The 17,029-nt window shown below is 29.2% G+C and overlaps 1 protein-coding gene across 9 annotated transcripts in view; it reads right to left on the bottom strand.

Moving 5' to 3' along the window:
* Nucleotides 1-182: 182 nt before the first annotated feature.
* LOC119600087 (protein held out wings) overlaps nucleotides 183-17,029 on the bottom strand; it is a 31,705-nt gene continuing 14,858 nt past the window's right edge. The window contains exons 2-9 of one of the 9 annotated variants that reach the window (XM_037950138.1): nucleotides 10,376-10,518; nucleotides 8,478-8,700; nucleotides 5,118-5,203; nucleotides 4,789-5,052; nucleotides 4,047-4,335; nucleotides 3,744-3,983; nucleotides 3,516-3,678; nucleotides 183-3,440 (exon numbers count right to left, since the gene is read on the bottom strand). In XM_037950138.1, the coding sequence (XP_037806066.1) occupies nucleotides 3,329-3,440; nucleotides 3,516-3,678; nucleotides 3,744-3,983; nucleotides 4,047-4,335; nucleotides 4,789-5,052; nucleotides 5,118-5,203; nucleotides 8,478-8,544 (1,221 nt within the window). In that variant the 5' untranslated portion in view covers nucleotides 8,545-8,700; nucleotides 10,376-10,518 and the 3' untranslated portion in view covers nucleotides 183-3,328. Of the gene's footprint in view, nucleotides 3,441-3,515; nucleotides 3,679-3,743; nucleotides 3,984-4,046; nucleotides 4,336-4,788; nucleotides 5,053-5,117; nucleotides 5,204-8,477; nucleotides 8,701-8,993; nucleotides 9,085-9,653; nucleotides 9,683-9,789; nucleotides 10,261-10,375; nucleotides 10,519-17,029 lie in introns of those variants that run through there. The other 8 variants (XM_037950134.1, XM_037950132.1, XM_037950137.1 and 5 more) reach the window with 8 other exon arrangements.

Here is a 17,029-nt window from a genome sequence, read left to right as displayed (position 1 = left end):
TGCCGGAAGTACATACTTTTACGTAAAAGTGGGCATCCGGTTTGGTATATACGACTTTGGATACAATTACAATGTTCAATTAAAGTTTAAATATTTCCCCCTTTTATAGTAAAACAATTTATATAAATAATATTTTGTTTCAAGACATTTATTTAACTCTTTTTTAAATTTTTGTTTTAGTAATTATTTAATTAATTAATTGATGCTTTTTATTTAGATTTGTTTATATCTTTTTGTTTGTTTAAAAAGCAAAGCACATTGACAAAAATAATCATTTGTCCAGCATTGCTCAATTTTGTATGTACTTTAGTGGTTTATTCACTTGTTAATATTTAACTTTAATTTGATTTTTAAATACATATTTATTTTGTATAAATATATTATTTATTTTCTTTAAATATTTTAATGCCAAAAACATTAGAAACAACATTCATATAAACATGCATGTTTTGTGTTCAATGGCTAAATTTTGAATTAATTTGGGTGATTATTAAATTTATTATATGTAGTTAATTTGCATTTCTTATCTTTTTTTTTTGGTGTTTTAATCTGTTTAGTAAATAACAATTTCATATTTGAGAATAAATAAATATTATTGGTGTTTTTATTATATAAAGACATATAAATGTAAAAAAAATATATAAAATCTAAAAATATATAAGTAGTTATGAAATACAGTAAAAATAGATCCATAGATTCACGCGAAATTTAAAGAAACCCTTTTAAGAAGGGCTGGTTAGTTGGCTGCTTGATTGGATACGATTCTTGTATAATTTAATGAATGAATGAGACATACATATGTATGTATCTGATTGGCGTTCACATTAAGAAGAAAATTTAATTCGAATATCTATGTACATATACATATATACATACATATTGGATATTCCCAACAGAATCTAATACATTCCTTGGAAAAAAGTTAAATAGATTTTAAGACAGGTGTATAGAAGAAATAAAAACATCTACTTTTTGTTAACCAACTTTTGATTTTCCATGTTTAATTTTAGTTTATTTTGATCAATTTGAAACCTCTTGTTATTGAACTTGCTTCATCGCTCAAGGAAAGTGTTCATTCAATATTATATTATAAAAAATAAAATTATTAATTAAATTCTTGTTTAGTTCTGGATAATAAATAGAACCACCGATTTATGTTGAAATCTTACTAAATGTGTATGAATTTGTAGCTATGCAGGGTTTATTAAATTTTTGCCATTTGGGATTCTTAATACAATTTATAAAATAAATCATATGTAAGTATGTATATAATGAATAATAAGAGTTATTAATTCCGAAATGGTCGTAATTGGTGATTCTATCATACCAGCTTGACCAATAACAATATAAAAATGCTTTATAGAGCTCAAATATTGTATGGGGGAAATGTTCGATTCACGATATCCTATAATCACACAACCTATTTAGGGGGTATGTATAACAATAATTTTAAATTCTTGACTCCATATAATGTTAAAGCTCATTTGTCAGCGCATTTTCTTAGTTTTACTTTTCTTAATTCATAAAAGCACAGGTCAAATAATTGTAGTCCTTTGGAAGCATCCACTTTAAAATTTTAAATGACTATTTTGTTTTTGCAAATATCTTCCTTCTATTTACAGAATAACAACCTGCACAACTTGCAATTAAAAAACAAAAACTTCAAAAACACCCTAACATATTACATTTTTTGTAATTTAATTTTCAATTTTATGAAAAAAGAAACAAAAAAATATATATACATTCATATGTATGTATATTAAAAAGTAAATATGGATGAATTTAAAGTACAACATTCATTGAGTGTGTGTCAAAACTATTAACACGTTAAAAATTTGTATTTCCTCTTTTTTAAAATTTTTGGTTATAAATATTTATTTTGTTTTTCTTTTGTTTTTGTTAAAGTAATCTTTATAAAGTAATTTCGTTATCAGGTTAGTTGTTAAGTATGTATGCATATATAAATATTTTTTTTATAAATTTTTTTATTTGTTAAATATTTTCTATTAATTCACTATATTCGTTTTTTCTTAAGATTTATGGTAATGTTTTATATGGCTTTTGTTTAAAATTAAAATATACATAATAATATATGTATGTATGTAGGTATGTTTCTGTAATATGTAATTATTTTGTTCTTTTGTTGTGGTTGTTGTATAATTTTTTTATTTTTCTTTATGTATGTGTGTATGTATTTCGGTTGTTTTTGTTATAAAAAGCTTTATGAGTAAATTAGTGTCTAATTGTATTAGAAATAGAATTTATCTGCGTGTATGTGTATGACTTTATGAATAAATACTTAACACTCATTTACTTAAGAAATGTCCTAATTCAGACACATACTTTTGAGAAAGGTGTCTTTAAATGTTGTTTAATTAAAAAATATTCTCACACCGAAATAAAATATTATATACATACATATCGCTTATTTACTACAAGACTGGCATAATCCAAAAAAAACCCCGTTTCGAGAAAAAGAACTTTAAATTGATATTTAATTTTTATTTATCTAATATTCGTGAAAATAAAAGTTTTAGTTTTTACATTTAAAACAAAAAATCAATATCACACCGAAAATATTAGACAAATTTAAAATTTAATAAAACTATATGAAAAACTTTAGTAAGAGCTTTGTAACCCTTAGTTCAAAAAACCCGAATTTTGGATTATACCAGTCCTGTAGTAAATGGGCGATATGTATGTATATGTAAAAAGTATCTTTAATTCAGTCTATATTTTGTAGTAATCAGGTCTAAGCCGAAAATGAGTTAGGATACAATTGGAGTAAATGAGTGTTGTGTAAATGTGAATTATTATTTTTTTATGTTTATGTGTGAGTATATTTGTAGTTATGTGTGTTTGCTTATTTTTAATTTTAGTCCCTAAATGTTGGTATTTTCATTTCACTTATTCCTTTTAAGTCATCGATCGATCATAAAGTAAATTAATTTAATCAATATTACTTTCTTTTTTGTTGTTGTTATTTTCATTTTAATCTTTGTAAATATATGTATGTATTTATGTATGTACCTATATCATAATTAAGTTCTTTTTTAATAAAAAAAATCAACAAATATTAATGTTGATCGTAACATTGCTCAGTAATTATTAATATTATTTTGGTAAACCTACTAAGTAGTTCAAGGAGGCGGGGGTATTTTTTTAAGGATCGCAGTATAATTTGGTGATGTTAATTGAAAACTTGTCCAAGTAAGTATGTATTTTTGGGCAAATGTATTCGTAACACTTACACATATACAATACATAAATACTACTTTTATTTAGTCGTTCTAAAAAATAAAAATTATATTTTTGGATAATATTGCTCTTAGACACCCTGGGCTAAACTCTCTTTCGACAATGCCAACATTGCCTGATCCATGGGTTGATGATGATGGTGGTGGGGTATTATAAAAGGCGAGGCCAACATCTGGAGTGGGCTTAATGTTCCATTTTAATTACGTAAAGGAAGATAAACATATTGAAAATAAAAATATTTAAATTTATTTACTTACTCGGTGAAAGGTGCTGGTTGTGCCGCTCCTACTGGATTACGTACCGTGTGCAATGCTTGTGAGTTTTTAGCTCTAGCTAATAGTGTCATTACCGTGCGCTTGGTCGGATTCATACTGGATCGTGGCACACCCAACAAGGGACGTTTACGTGTCAAATTTCCAGCTTAAAACGAGACAATTATTTTATTCAGAAGTACTTTACTGGAGGTTTACTATTAAATATATTACCGATATTAATCGTCTTAATGTTTCTTAGAGCAGGATGGAGTAATGTACCCGCAGAATCGAGAAGAGTTAAAGCTGAAGTAGCGCTAGCATCTGCTTCATTTGGCAAACTCAAGGTAGTGGTTGGTTGAGCTGGTGTTAGACCGGTAACAGCCGCTACCGTAGGCGTTGGTTTTAGTAGGCCTCCAATACCAGCCGCAGAAAACTGATGCTGTAATGTGACAGCCATTGTACAGGGATGCACTAGAAAATTCCAAAAAAAATTATAATAATTAATCATAACGCACAAATGATCTTCGTGCTTACGTGATGCTGCACTTGTTGGTGGTATCTTAAGAGGATCTGTTGAATTCGGAGTTACTGCATTTGGATTAGAAGAGTTGTGTGTTTTTTCCATTTTTCCAGGTGTCATGCAGTCCATGACAGATAATTCGTTGTCAGATTTTTCATCGTTTGAAGTATCCATATCGGTAATACCACCTTCAATAATGCGAGTGGGACTTGCCTGATCACTACCCGAATTTTGCAAAGTAGTTGAAGAAGTTAAAGCCTGCATTTCCCACATTTGTTCGTGTCGTATGTCATCATGATAATCCTGTGGCCGAGAAAATAAAAACAACACATTTAATAAACATATGTATGTATGTATGTATGTATGTATGTATGTATGTATGTATGTATGTATGTATGTATGTATGTATGTATGCATAGATATTTATAACAATATCCATTAGAAAACTTTGTAACTGACAACCAAATCATTTGAAATAATTTGTTGTTTTTAAAAACTCTCCACAATTAATTTACAATTAATGGATTAAATTCTTTTTATATGGAACCTCTTATCTCCTTTTTAAATATGGATGTACGAATTTACCATTAAAAGCAACATTAGTCAAAGGGAGTAATTAAAAAATTAAAATTTCATATATTTGGTTGATGTGTTTTACATATCAATGATAAATGTGGTTTTAAAATAAATACATTTCATATAGTTATAACTCGTCCACTGTGTCAGTTACTGAGAATTTAATTATTTCAAGCTTACCGGTACTAGAAATCGTCTCACTTCTGCTAGAGCATAAGCAATGCGGGCATGGGCTTCTGCGGGAGCCGCAAATGTGGAAATTTCTACATGCAAATCATCAAATAGATGGGCATATCGACTGTCACCACTCGCTCGCAATTCTTCTTCCTTCTTTCGATCTCTCATGGAACCTCGTCCAAGAACAGCCATTTTACACATTGTTTCTTCTTGTAAACGTTTCATGGAGTTGCCTTTCGGTCCCAATAATTTACCCACAAAATTGAACTAAATTTTAAAAGTATTTTTGTTTTGTTCATTTGCAATCATTAGTTATACACAAATTTAATTACCTTTGGATGGTCTCGGACGGGTACAGCTACCTTTACTGCAACTTTGACTGGTCGATCTCTGGTTATATCTAACATTTTTGATTTTTCTAAATTTAATGCAAACAGAAAATGCAAGTAGAATAATTAATTATACATATAATGACATACATATAAATACTTTACTATGAATATTTTCCATACAAAATTCATATAATAAACCTTCAACAACTTTATTGCGTATTTATGAATATGGGAGTAAGCATATGCTCTCGTATTTATAAATTTTTAATAAAGTTATTGATTGTTTATTGTACAAATTTTTTATAAAAAAGTGCTTAACAAACCATAAATAGGAAATTAATATCGTTATATTTTTAAAACGAAATTTAAAACATCCATTTATTCGTTTTTAAGAAATACTAAAACCTAAATTTCTTGTTTTATATAGAAAGGGTAGGTAGGTAGGTAGGTAAAAGTGTGTATAATTTTATGCATACGTTATACATATAGACATGTTTTTTTCAGACAAAATTGTTTGATAATTTTCGATTTATTATGTTCCTAGGTTAATTAAATACATACATTTTTTGTGTTATGTTTTAAAGTTCAAGTAAATATGTCATCGTAATGTCACACAGATACTTTAGGCCATATATGTCTGTGTGTATATTTGTATAACACATACATATTAGATTTCCTTTAAGTAATGTTTTATAGGGTATAACTTTTTTGCCAATATCCAAAATTTAACCATTAACCATTGTAAAGCTTGAAGAGATTTAGGAAATTCTTTTGTAACACATATCTACATACATACATACATACATACATACATACAATATCATACATACATACATACATACATACATACCATAAATACATACATACATACATACATACATACATACATACATACATACATACATACATACATACATACATACATACATACATACATACATACATACATACATACATACATACATACATACATACATACATACATACATACATACATACATACATACATACATACATACATACATACATACATACATACATACATACATACATACATACATATGTATATACATTACACCTGTTCTTAAAAATATTTATTTATTTTTTTGAAATTATAACTGAGTCTAAAAGTCCATATGTAACAAATCACAAAAATATGTATATGTAAAATTTTAAGATGTAAATTGTAATGTCACACATTTTATTATTACTAGTTTCAAACATCTTTACACATAGGTACGCACTACTTTTTTGTTTTTTAGACTTACATACATACATATTTTTATAAGCATTTTAAATGTATGTTGATAAAAGCTTTAAATGTGTATATAAGAACGATAAAAATGCATAAAATGTTAAGACATTTTATTTGGTTGTGTGGAATTTTTTACCCCCTAATGAATAATATCGACGTTTTAATATGATGATTAGTGTCGTCAGCCTTATTAGGAATCAGATTAAAAAATAGTTGCTTTTGTAAATATAACAGTAAATATATGAATATCCATACCATTCAGAAGTTGTAAAGCATAATTTATATTTAACTATGCATAATAAGAAAACTTTTCGATAATCCACACGGTGAAAAACACAAGTAGACTAAGTTTACTCACTATTAATGGAATGCAAAATTGCGATTTTATTACTCCTCTCAAATCTTATATTGATTGTTTTGTAATTATTCCCAAATTGGAGTAGTGAGTTTTACCCCTCGATATTAAGGAGATATTTTTTGAAACGGAAAACGTAAACTCGAAATCTTTTGTGAATTTTCATAAAAGAAAACAAATTATAATTAACAACAACGAACAATGCTAATCCTAAAATATTTTGGCTAACATCATGAGAACAACAAAGTAATATTTTCTGTGAGTCGGACTAATGTACATACAAGTACGTACTGACTGTATGTAGTTTTTCATATACATATGTATGTATGTGTGTATGTATGTATGTAGGTACGAGTTCATAAAGTTTTTTGCATAATAGATGGCTGATCTTTTTGAGTTATAAAAATGTGTTGCGTTCACATAAAATACATAGTAAGTACTCGTACATTCAAACGTATAATTCTTAAAGATAAGTTTAACATTCTTTGATAACAAAAGAACCATCCTGTTGAAATATAAAGAAAAATAGACAAAAAAACATGTTACTGTTACTGACAGACTGACTGAATGAGTAAGTGATTGAAGAATATTATACTGTGAATTAGGGAAATAACTTTTTTTATTTTTTCAAGCCTAAAATATCTGATAAAATCTAAAGTATATGTTTCATATACATACTTATGTAATTATGTAGTGAAATTTTGTTTCTTCTACCCATAACATAAAATTTTTGCGTACATATGTATTTTTATTAATGAAATGCATACAAAACTGTACAAATTATACTATTTTAGTGGAATCCCGGTAGCAAATTTAAATTCTATTAAGATTTCGTTCCGATATTAAATTTTGTAACTACTTCTAATGTATAGTACATACTAGTACAGTTTAGTAAAAATAAAATATCGTTTATCTAGTAGTTAATCTGCCGTTTAAAATTATTTTTTATGAAAACTGTCAAATGTGGCAGTAACTCGAAAATAGTATACTATTCAAAAATTGTATAAAAGTTATCACCCTAATGTACATACATATGTATATACAACAATAGAAAAATTGCTAATTTTTTGCTGAATTCAGCCCTCTGTATAGATTCGCTTAAGTTCATAAGAAAATCAAAGAATTAGTTGCTTGCTGATTCTGGATTTTTTATCCACTTTATTATTTACAAGTAAATGAATGTTGATGTTTAAAGCTCAAAGCATAACGAATATAAAAGGAGCATAACATCACATCAAAACAAAAGCGAAGAAAATGAAGGAAGATTATTAGGTATTAACTTAACTGCATTTTAGTGTTTGTTTAAACTCGTTAAGTTGTATTAGTTACAAAATGCCAAATGACAAAATGCCTCTCAAGTACATACATATGTATGTATGTTTGTATAAGGACACACACAAACATATGTACGTACTTATGTATATAAATATGTAAATATATCTTTACATTGTGAAACCGTAATACAGATTAAAATATAAAATATGTACATATGTATGTGTTTTTTTGAATAGTTTTAGATAAAATCTAAAGACATCAGCCCTGGCCTAAAGCCTTAAGGTAATAAACAAACTAACAAATCTGTTTAAACTCCATCCATCGAAAAGAAACCAAGACAGAAAGCAGAAGGTTGAACAAAAAAAAACAAGTGCAAAACTTTTCTAAACTAATAAACTTTAAGGATGAAGATAAAAGTAAAGGAAAAAATTAATAATAAATAAAACTAAAACTATTCGTAAACTATATAACTTACCTAAACCTTTGGGAGAACGTTGTTCTTCAGGTGTATCCATTTGATTTGCTTTCAAAATGACATCCATAGTGTTTTATTTAGACGATTATTCGAATAAATTTTGCCTTATGTACGTTTATAGTCTTATTATTCTGTGGTTTAGCATAGTTTCATAAAGTTCTTGGTTCGAGAGATACCCAGCATGTACATGTTTCATTTAATAAGTTGTTTAAATATCATTCACCTTTTTATTATGTGCAACGTAGAAGTATAAGTACGTTATATGAACATATGTATGTATATGTATTTATGTATGTACATATTTATGAATGTATGTGTGCAGATACATACATGTGCAGGCACGTATATACATACATAGATGTGCATATGTGTATGTAAATATCTTTATTTGTACATATGTATGTATATACAAACGTAAATAAAAATATGTTATTAGTTTATAAATATATTGGAGGCGACAGACAATCCTTTATATATACATATGTACATACATATTTTAAGTTTTTTATTTTGCACCTTATTTTTTGAACTGGTATCTTGGTTTTTATTAATACACGTCATGTCTTCCTCAAAATTCGTTAACAATTAAAATTTATGTATATTTTACATTTCTCAATTTAGTTATTGAAAGAAGTAAACCTATGCTATCAAACCTGTGCTAAATTTTAAGATTTTATAAATTTGAATCTCTAAAAGATTTACAGTAATTATAATGTTTTACATATTTGCCATTTAAAGAATGGAACTAAAATTAAATAACTCTGCTAAAGAGTATGAAAATATAGTTTATGTTTCATGTGAAAGACGTAGATCCGATAAGTTTAGAACTAGTACTTATATTTGTCAATATATAGCTTATTAATGTTGAAATGCTTTCAATAACTTCGATACGAAAGACATAGAACTCTATGCATTACCTAAAATTCAGAGTTTAATATATAAACAATAAATTGCAAATAGTGACCTAAATAAAATAAAACTTTGATCGTTTTTACACGTAAATATCAATAGTATAAGTATGGATAAAAACTCTGAATTGTATGGAAAAAAAAATAATGAAAAATACGTTGTCTCATTACGTTGTTGGGTAAATGTAATTTAAAATTTAGAAGAAATGTTTTTGGTTGGTTATTTTATGTAGACTATTGTTCTAGTTGTTTTTATTATTTTTCTCACTTTTCAAATTCAAGGAACTTGAGGTTGTTGTTGTCGTTTCATTAATATTTTTACTTGTTTTGCTTTTATCTATGAATTGTTGTCAAATTTATAAGCACAATTTTTATTCATTTTCGACATATTTATTTGTACATACACACATACATTCTCCGAAATATACATATGTACATGTATAGGTACTTGTATACATTTTCACTTTTTACGCTTTTCCCTTTTCTCATAGTTCATTTTGTAGTGTATACGCAAATAGATAGCATTTCACTACATTTTTCATTATTAAAATCACTTCATTCCACTTAAAATATCTCTATGTTGTTCTAACACCAATTACGTACATACCATAATGTGTCTGTATGTGTGTATATTAATTATTTACTTATTTCACTTATGAATGTGAAATCTTCCTCTTATTAAATATAAATAATTTTCAATACATTTTTTTGTTGTTAATTAATTTAGCCTTTCGTTTTTTATATTTTCAATAATTTGTTTCATTTTTATTGTTTTCGAGCAGGTATTCTTGGTGCAATGGAAAACTTAAATATGATTAGAAATTATTTAGACACGTCCTGTTCCAACAGCTACATCTTTGCACTTTTAATATTTGAGAGCAACTGAAGTATTTTGGGAAGTAAAACAAGTATTTGTTTACACGTACATACTTTCATACACACAAATACACACAAACACATATTAAATATAAAAGCACATACTCTGCGTACCTTTGTTCGTAATAATGATGGTGATGCTGACGTTAACAGGAGATTTTTACTACAGTTAGTTTCGAAAGCTTTTGCTCCTATTCTCTCTTTTTTGTGCTCTTACGCAGTATTTTGTTGTTATTCATTAGCTTTTAATAAGACCACTAAAAGGATGCCAGAGAGAAAATACTGGGATTAGTTTGTTGTGAAAACATAAACAAAATCAAAATAAAATAATAAATAAATAAGTAAGAAACTGCAGTCGGGCGTGGCCGACCAAATGATACCCTACACCAAATAAAAATATTAAATGTTGTTTATTTTCAATAGTATTTATGTTGAATTTTATCTTGGTTCCAACATATTTAATAAATTTATTGACGAAAAACAAATTTACTGAAAGAAGCCTTAAAACTTGATAGATGGATTTGTATGAGAGCTAAAGCTAGGTAGGTACTCTGTTCAAAATTTCACGTGAAATATTTTTCAGTAAGGTCATCAAGGCTTGTATAGAACAAAGTTGAGGCACTTTTTGGCTAGATACAAGTATATTTAAAATAATTATGAGCTAAAAAGCCATATAGGGTGGGGGCTAGGTGAAATAATGGACCTATTTCAACCATTTTCAACTGGATCCAGTAAGGAATTTATATATAAGATAAGAATTTTTATGTAATTTTTTGTTATTTACTAGGATTTTATTTAAATTAATTAAATATAATGTTATTTATTTATTTATTTATTTATTTATTTATTTATTTATTTATTTATTTATCTATTTATTTATTTCATTAAATCTACAAAATCATTTTATTAATTATAATATTTAAATAACAATAACTAAATATTACTGTTAATATTAATTACAATTGTATTAGCATTAAGTTTAAATAATAAATAAAGAAAAATTATTGAACAATTTTATTAAATATCAGAATGAAAAGAGTTTTATTCTTGGAAAATCCAAAAATTCAGAGGTAAGTTGAAAGGTAAAATCGGTCTGAAATTTCGTTCGGAAATTTTGATGAAATATTGGTCTCAGGTCCAATATGAGTTCATTTTCGAATTAACTTAAGTACTAATCTTAAATGTTAAATTTTTGCAGCTCTAGGACTCAGGACCCCGATATAATACCACGAATTGCTAAAAATAAAAAATTTTTCGGGAAATTTTATGAAATATTGGTTCCAGGTCCATTCTGAGGTAATTTTTGTCTCGACTATTGAAAAATTTGCTAGCAAAGACAAGAACCTCACAAATTAAAAAATATTGATATGAAATTAAATTTCGAGGGATATTTGGTTCAAAATTTTTGAGCTGAAATTTGTATCAAATATTGGACCTAGCTCAATTCTGAAACCATTTTCGGATTCAGCATAGATTTTAGTCTTAAATGACAAATTTCCGATGACCACGGCCACAAGATACCGAAATAACAGCACAAATTGTTCAAAGTAGAAAATTTTCGGGAATTTTGATGAAACAATGGATCTAGGTCCATTCTGAGTCCATTTTCGGATTCAGCATGCGAATTTACCAGAAAGGTAAGTTTCCAGCCAGATTCGGCCAGTACTTTTCGAGATTAAAGCAAACAAAAAAATAAATTTGAAATTTTGTTGTAGTCTGGGTCCTAGGTCCAACATTCATCAAAATTTCAGATTTATTTTTTATTTTTGCTTCAAACTCGGGAAATACTGGCCGAATCTGGCTGCAAACTCACCTTTCTAGTAATATCCCATGCTGAATCCAAAAATGGACTCAGAATGGACCTGGGAGCAATATTTCATCAAAATTCCCGAAAATTTTTTATTTTAAGCAATTTGTGGTATTTTATCGGGGTCTTGAGGCCTAGAGCTGTAAAAATTTAACATTCAAGATTAGAACTGAAGCTGAACCCGAAAATGAACTCATATTGGACCTGAGACCAATATTTCACAAAATCTTTTCGAACTAAATTTCAGACCAATTCTACACAAAAATTTATGTCATCCCAAAATTTTCCAAAATTTCCTGTACATTTGCGGGTTTATGTCTCGACTATTGAAAAATTTGCTAGCAAAGACAAGAACCTCACAAATTAAAAAAATATTGATATGAAATTAAATTTCGAGGGATATTTGGTTCAAAATTTTTGAGCTGAAATTTTTATGAAATATTGGACCTAGCTCAATTCTGAAACCATTTTCGGATTCAGCATAGATTTTAGTCTTAAATGACAAATTTCCGATGCCCTCGGCCACAAGATCCCGAAATAACAGCACAAATTGTTCAAAGTAGAAAAATTTCGGGAATTTTGATGAAACAATGGACCTAGGTCCATTCTGAGTCCATTTTCGGATTCAGCATGCGAATTTACCAGAAAGGTGAGTTTCCAGCCAGATTCGGCCAGTACTTTTCGAGATTAAAGCAAACAAAAAAATAAATTTGAAATTTTGTTGTAGTATGGGTCCTAGGTCCAACATTCATCAAAATTTCAGATTTTTTTTTATTTTTGCTTCAAACTCGGGAAATACTGGCCGAATCTGGCTGCAAACTCACCTTTCTGGTAATATCCCATGCTGAATCCAAAAATGGACTCAGAATGGACCTGGGAGCAATATTTCATCAAAATTCCCGAAAATTTTTTATTTTAAGCAATTTGTGGTATTTTATCGGGGTCTTGAGGCCTAGAGCTGTAAAAATTTAACATTCAAGATTAGAACTTAAGCTGAATCTGAAAATGAACTCATATTGGACCTGAGGCCAATATTTCACAAAAAATTTTCGAACAAAATTTCAGACCGATTCTACTACAAAAATTTATGTCATCCCAAAATTTTCCAAAATTTTCCAAGAACCTCACAAATTGGAAAAATATTGATATGAAATAAAATTTCGAGGGATATTTGGTTCAAAATTTTTGAGCTGAAATTTGTATCAAATATTGGACCTAGCTCAATTCTGAAACCATTTTCGGATTCAGCATAGATTTTAGTCTTAAATGACAAATTTCCGATGCCCTCGGCCACAAGATCCCGAAATAACAGCACAAATTGTTCAAAGTAGAAAAATTTCGGGAATTTTGATGAAACAATGGACCTAGGTCCATTCTGAGTCCATTTTCGGATTCAGCATGCGAATTTACCAGAAAGGTGAGTTTCCAGCCAGATTCGGCCAGTACTTTTCGAGATTAAAGCAAACAAAAAAATAAATTTGAAATTTTGTTGTAGTATGGGTCCTAGGTCCAACATTCATCAAAATTTCAGATTTTTTTTTATTTTTGCTTCAAACTCGGGAAATACTGGCCGAATCTGGCTGCAAACTCACCTTTCTGGTAATATCCCATGCTGAATCCAAAAATGGACTCAGAATGGACCTGGGAGCAATATTTCATCAAAATTCCCGAAAATTTTTTATTTTAAGCAATTTGTGGTATTTTATCGGGGTCTTGAGGCCTAGAGCTGTAAAAATTTAACATTCAAGATTAGAACTTAAGCTGAATCTGAAAATGAACTCATATTGGACCTGAGGCCAATATTTCACAAAAAATTTTCGAACAAAATTTCAGACCGATTCTACTACAAAAATTTATGTCATCCCAAAATTTTCCAAAATTTTCCAAGAACCTCACAAATTGGAAAAATATTGATATGAAATAAAATTTCGAGGGATATTTGGTTCAAAATTTTTGAGCTGAAATTTGTATCAAATATTGGACCTAGCTCAATTCTGAAACCATTTTCGGATTCAGCATAGATTTTAGTCTTAAATGACAAATTTCCGATGCCCTCGGCCACAAGATCCCGAAATAACAGCACAAATTGTTCAAAGTAGAAAAATTTCGGGAATTTTGATGAAACAATGGACCTAGGTCCATTCTGAGTCCATTTTCGGATTCAGCATGCGAATTTACCAGAAAGGTGAGTTTCCAGCCAGATTCGGCCAGTACTTTTCGAGATTAAAGCAAACAAAAAAATAAATTTGAAATTTTGTTGTAGTATGGGTCCTAGGTCCAACATTCATCAAAATTTCAGATTTTTTTTTATTTTTGCTTCAAACTCGGGAAATACTGGCCGAATCTGGCTGCAAACTCACCTTTCTGTTAATATCCCATGCTGAATCCAAAAATCGACTCAGAATGGACCTGGGAGCAATATTTCATCAAAATTCCCGAAAATTTTTTATTTGAAGCAATTTCTGGTATTTTATCGGGGTCTTGAGGCCCAGAGCTGTAAAAATTTAACATTCAAGATTAGAACTTAAGCTGAATCCGAAAATGAACTCATATTGGACCTGAGACCAATATTTCACAAAAAATTTTCGAACAAAATTTCAGACCGATTCTACTACAAAAATTTATGTCATCCCAAAATTTTCCAAAATTTACTGTACATTTGTGGGTTTTTGTCTCGACTATTGAGAAATTTGCTAGCAAAGACAAGAACCTCACAAATTAGAATAATATTGATATGAAATAAAAGCAAAGACAAGAACCTCACAAATTAGAAAAATATTGATATGAAATAAAATTTCGAGGGATATTTGGTTCAAAATTTTTGAGCTGAAATTTTTATGAAATATTGGACCTAGCTCAATTCTGAAACCATTTTCGGATTCAGCATAGATTTTAGTCTTAAATGACAAATTTCCGATGCCCTCGGCCACAAGATCCCGAAATAACAGCACAAATTGTTCAAAGTAGAAAAATTTCGGGAATTTTGATGAAACAATGGACCTAGGTCCATTCTGAGTCCATTTTCGGATTCAGCATGCGAATTTACCAGAAAGGTGAGTTTCCAGCCAGATTCGGCCAGTACTTTTCGAGATTAAAACAAACAAAAAAATAAATTTGAAATTTTGTTGTAGTCTGGGTCCTAGGTCCAACATTCATCAAAATTTCAGATTTTTTTTATTTTTGCTTCAAACTCGGGAAATACTGGCCGAATCTGGCTGCAAACTCACCTTTCTAGTAATATCCCATGCTGAATCCAAAAATGGACTCAGAATGGACCTGGGAGCAATATTTCATCAAAATTCCCGAAAATATTTGTATTTTAAGCAATTTGTGGAATTTTATCGGGGTCTTGAGGCCTAAAGCTGTAAAAATTTAACATTCAAGATTAGAACTTAAGCTGAACCCGAAAATGAACTCATATTGGACCTGAGACCAATATTTCACAAAATCTTTTCGAACTAAATTTCAGACCAATTCTACACAAAAATTTATGTCATCCCAAAATTTTCCAAAATTCCAAATTTGCTAGCAAAGACAAGAACCTCACAAATTAAAAAAATATTGATATGAAATTAAATTTCGAGGGATATTTGGTTCAAAATTTTTGAGCTGAAATTTTTATGAAATATTGGACCTAGCTCAATTCTGAAACCATTTTCGGATTCAGCATAGATTTTAGTCTTAAATGACAAATTTCCGATGCCCTCGGCCACAAGATCCCGAAATAACAGCACAAATTGTTCAAAGTAGAAAAATTTCGGGAATTTTGATGAAACAATGGACCTAGGTCCATTCTGAGTCCATTTTCGGATTCAGCATGCGAATTTACCAGAAAGGTGGGTTTCCAGCCAGATTCGGCCAGTACTTTTCGAGATTAAAGCAAACAAAAAAATAAATTTGAAATTTTGTTGTAGTATGGGTCCTAGGTCCAACATTCATCAAAATTTCAGATTTTTTTTTATTTTTGCTTCAAACTCGGGAAATACTGGCCGAATCTGGCTGCAAACTCACCTTTCTGGTAATATCCCATGCTGAATCCAAAAATCGACTCAGAATGGACCTGGGAGCAATATTTCATCAAAATTCCCGAAAATTTTTTATTTTAAGCAATTTCTGGTATTTTATCGGGGTCTTGAGGCCCAGAGCTGTAAAAATTTAACATTCAAGATTAGAACTTAAGCTGAATCCGAAAATGAACTCATATTGGACCTGAGACCAATATTTCACAAAAAATTTTTGAACAAAATTTCAGACCGATTCTACTACAAAAATTTATGTCATCCCAAAATTTTCCAAAATTTACTGTACATTTGTGGGTTTTTGTCTCGACTATTGAGAAATTTGCTAGCAAAGAGAAGAACCTCACAAATTAGAAAAATATTGATATGAAATAAAATTTCGAGGGATATTTTGTTCAAAATTTTTGAGCTGAAATTTGTATCAAATATTGGACCTAGCTCAATTCTGAAACCATTTTCGGATTCAGCATAGATTTTAGTCTTAAATGACAAATATCCGATGCCCTCGGCCACAAGATCCCAAAATAACAGCACAAATTGTTCAAAGTAGAAAATTTTCGGGAATTTTGATGAAACAATGGACCTAGGTCCATTCTGAGTCCATTTTCGGATTCAGCATGCGAATTTACCAGAAAGGCGAGTTTCCAGCCAGATTCGGCCAGTACTTTTCGAGATTAAAGCAAACAAAAAAATAAATTTGAAATTTTGTTGTAGTATGGGTCCTAGGTCCAACATTCATCAAAATTTCAGATTTTTTTTATTTTTGCTTCAAACTCGGGAAATACTGGCCGAATCTGGCTGCAAACTCACCTTTCTGGTAATATCCCATGCTGAATCCAAAAATGGACTCAGAATGGACCTGGGAGCAATATTTCATCAAAATTCCCGAAAATTTTTTATTTTAAGCAATTTGTGGTATTTTATCGGGGTCTTGAGGCCTAG

This window comes from Lucilia sericata, unplaced genomic scaffold, assembly GCF_015586225.1.
Source record: "Lucilia sericata isolate MDLA Ls3-8-SP2 unplaced genomic scaffold, ASM1558622v1 Contig000104F_arrow, whole genome shotgun sequence".
Taxonomy (NCBI): domain Eukaryota; kingdom Metazoa; phylum Arthropoda; class Insecta; order Diptera; family Calliphoridae; genus Lucilia; species Lucilia sericata.
This window is presented reverse-complemented; position numbering and strand designations above follow the sequence as displayed.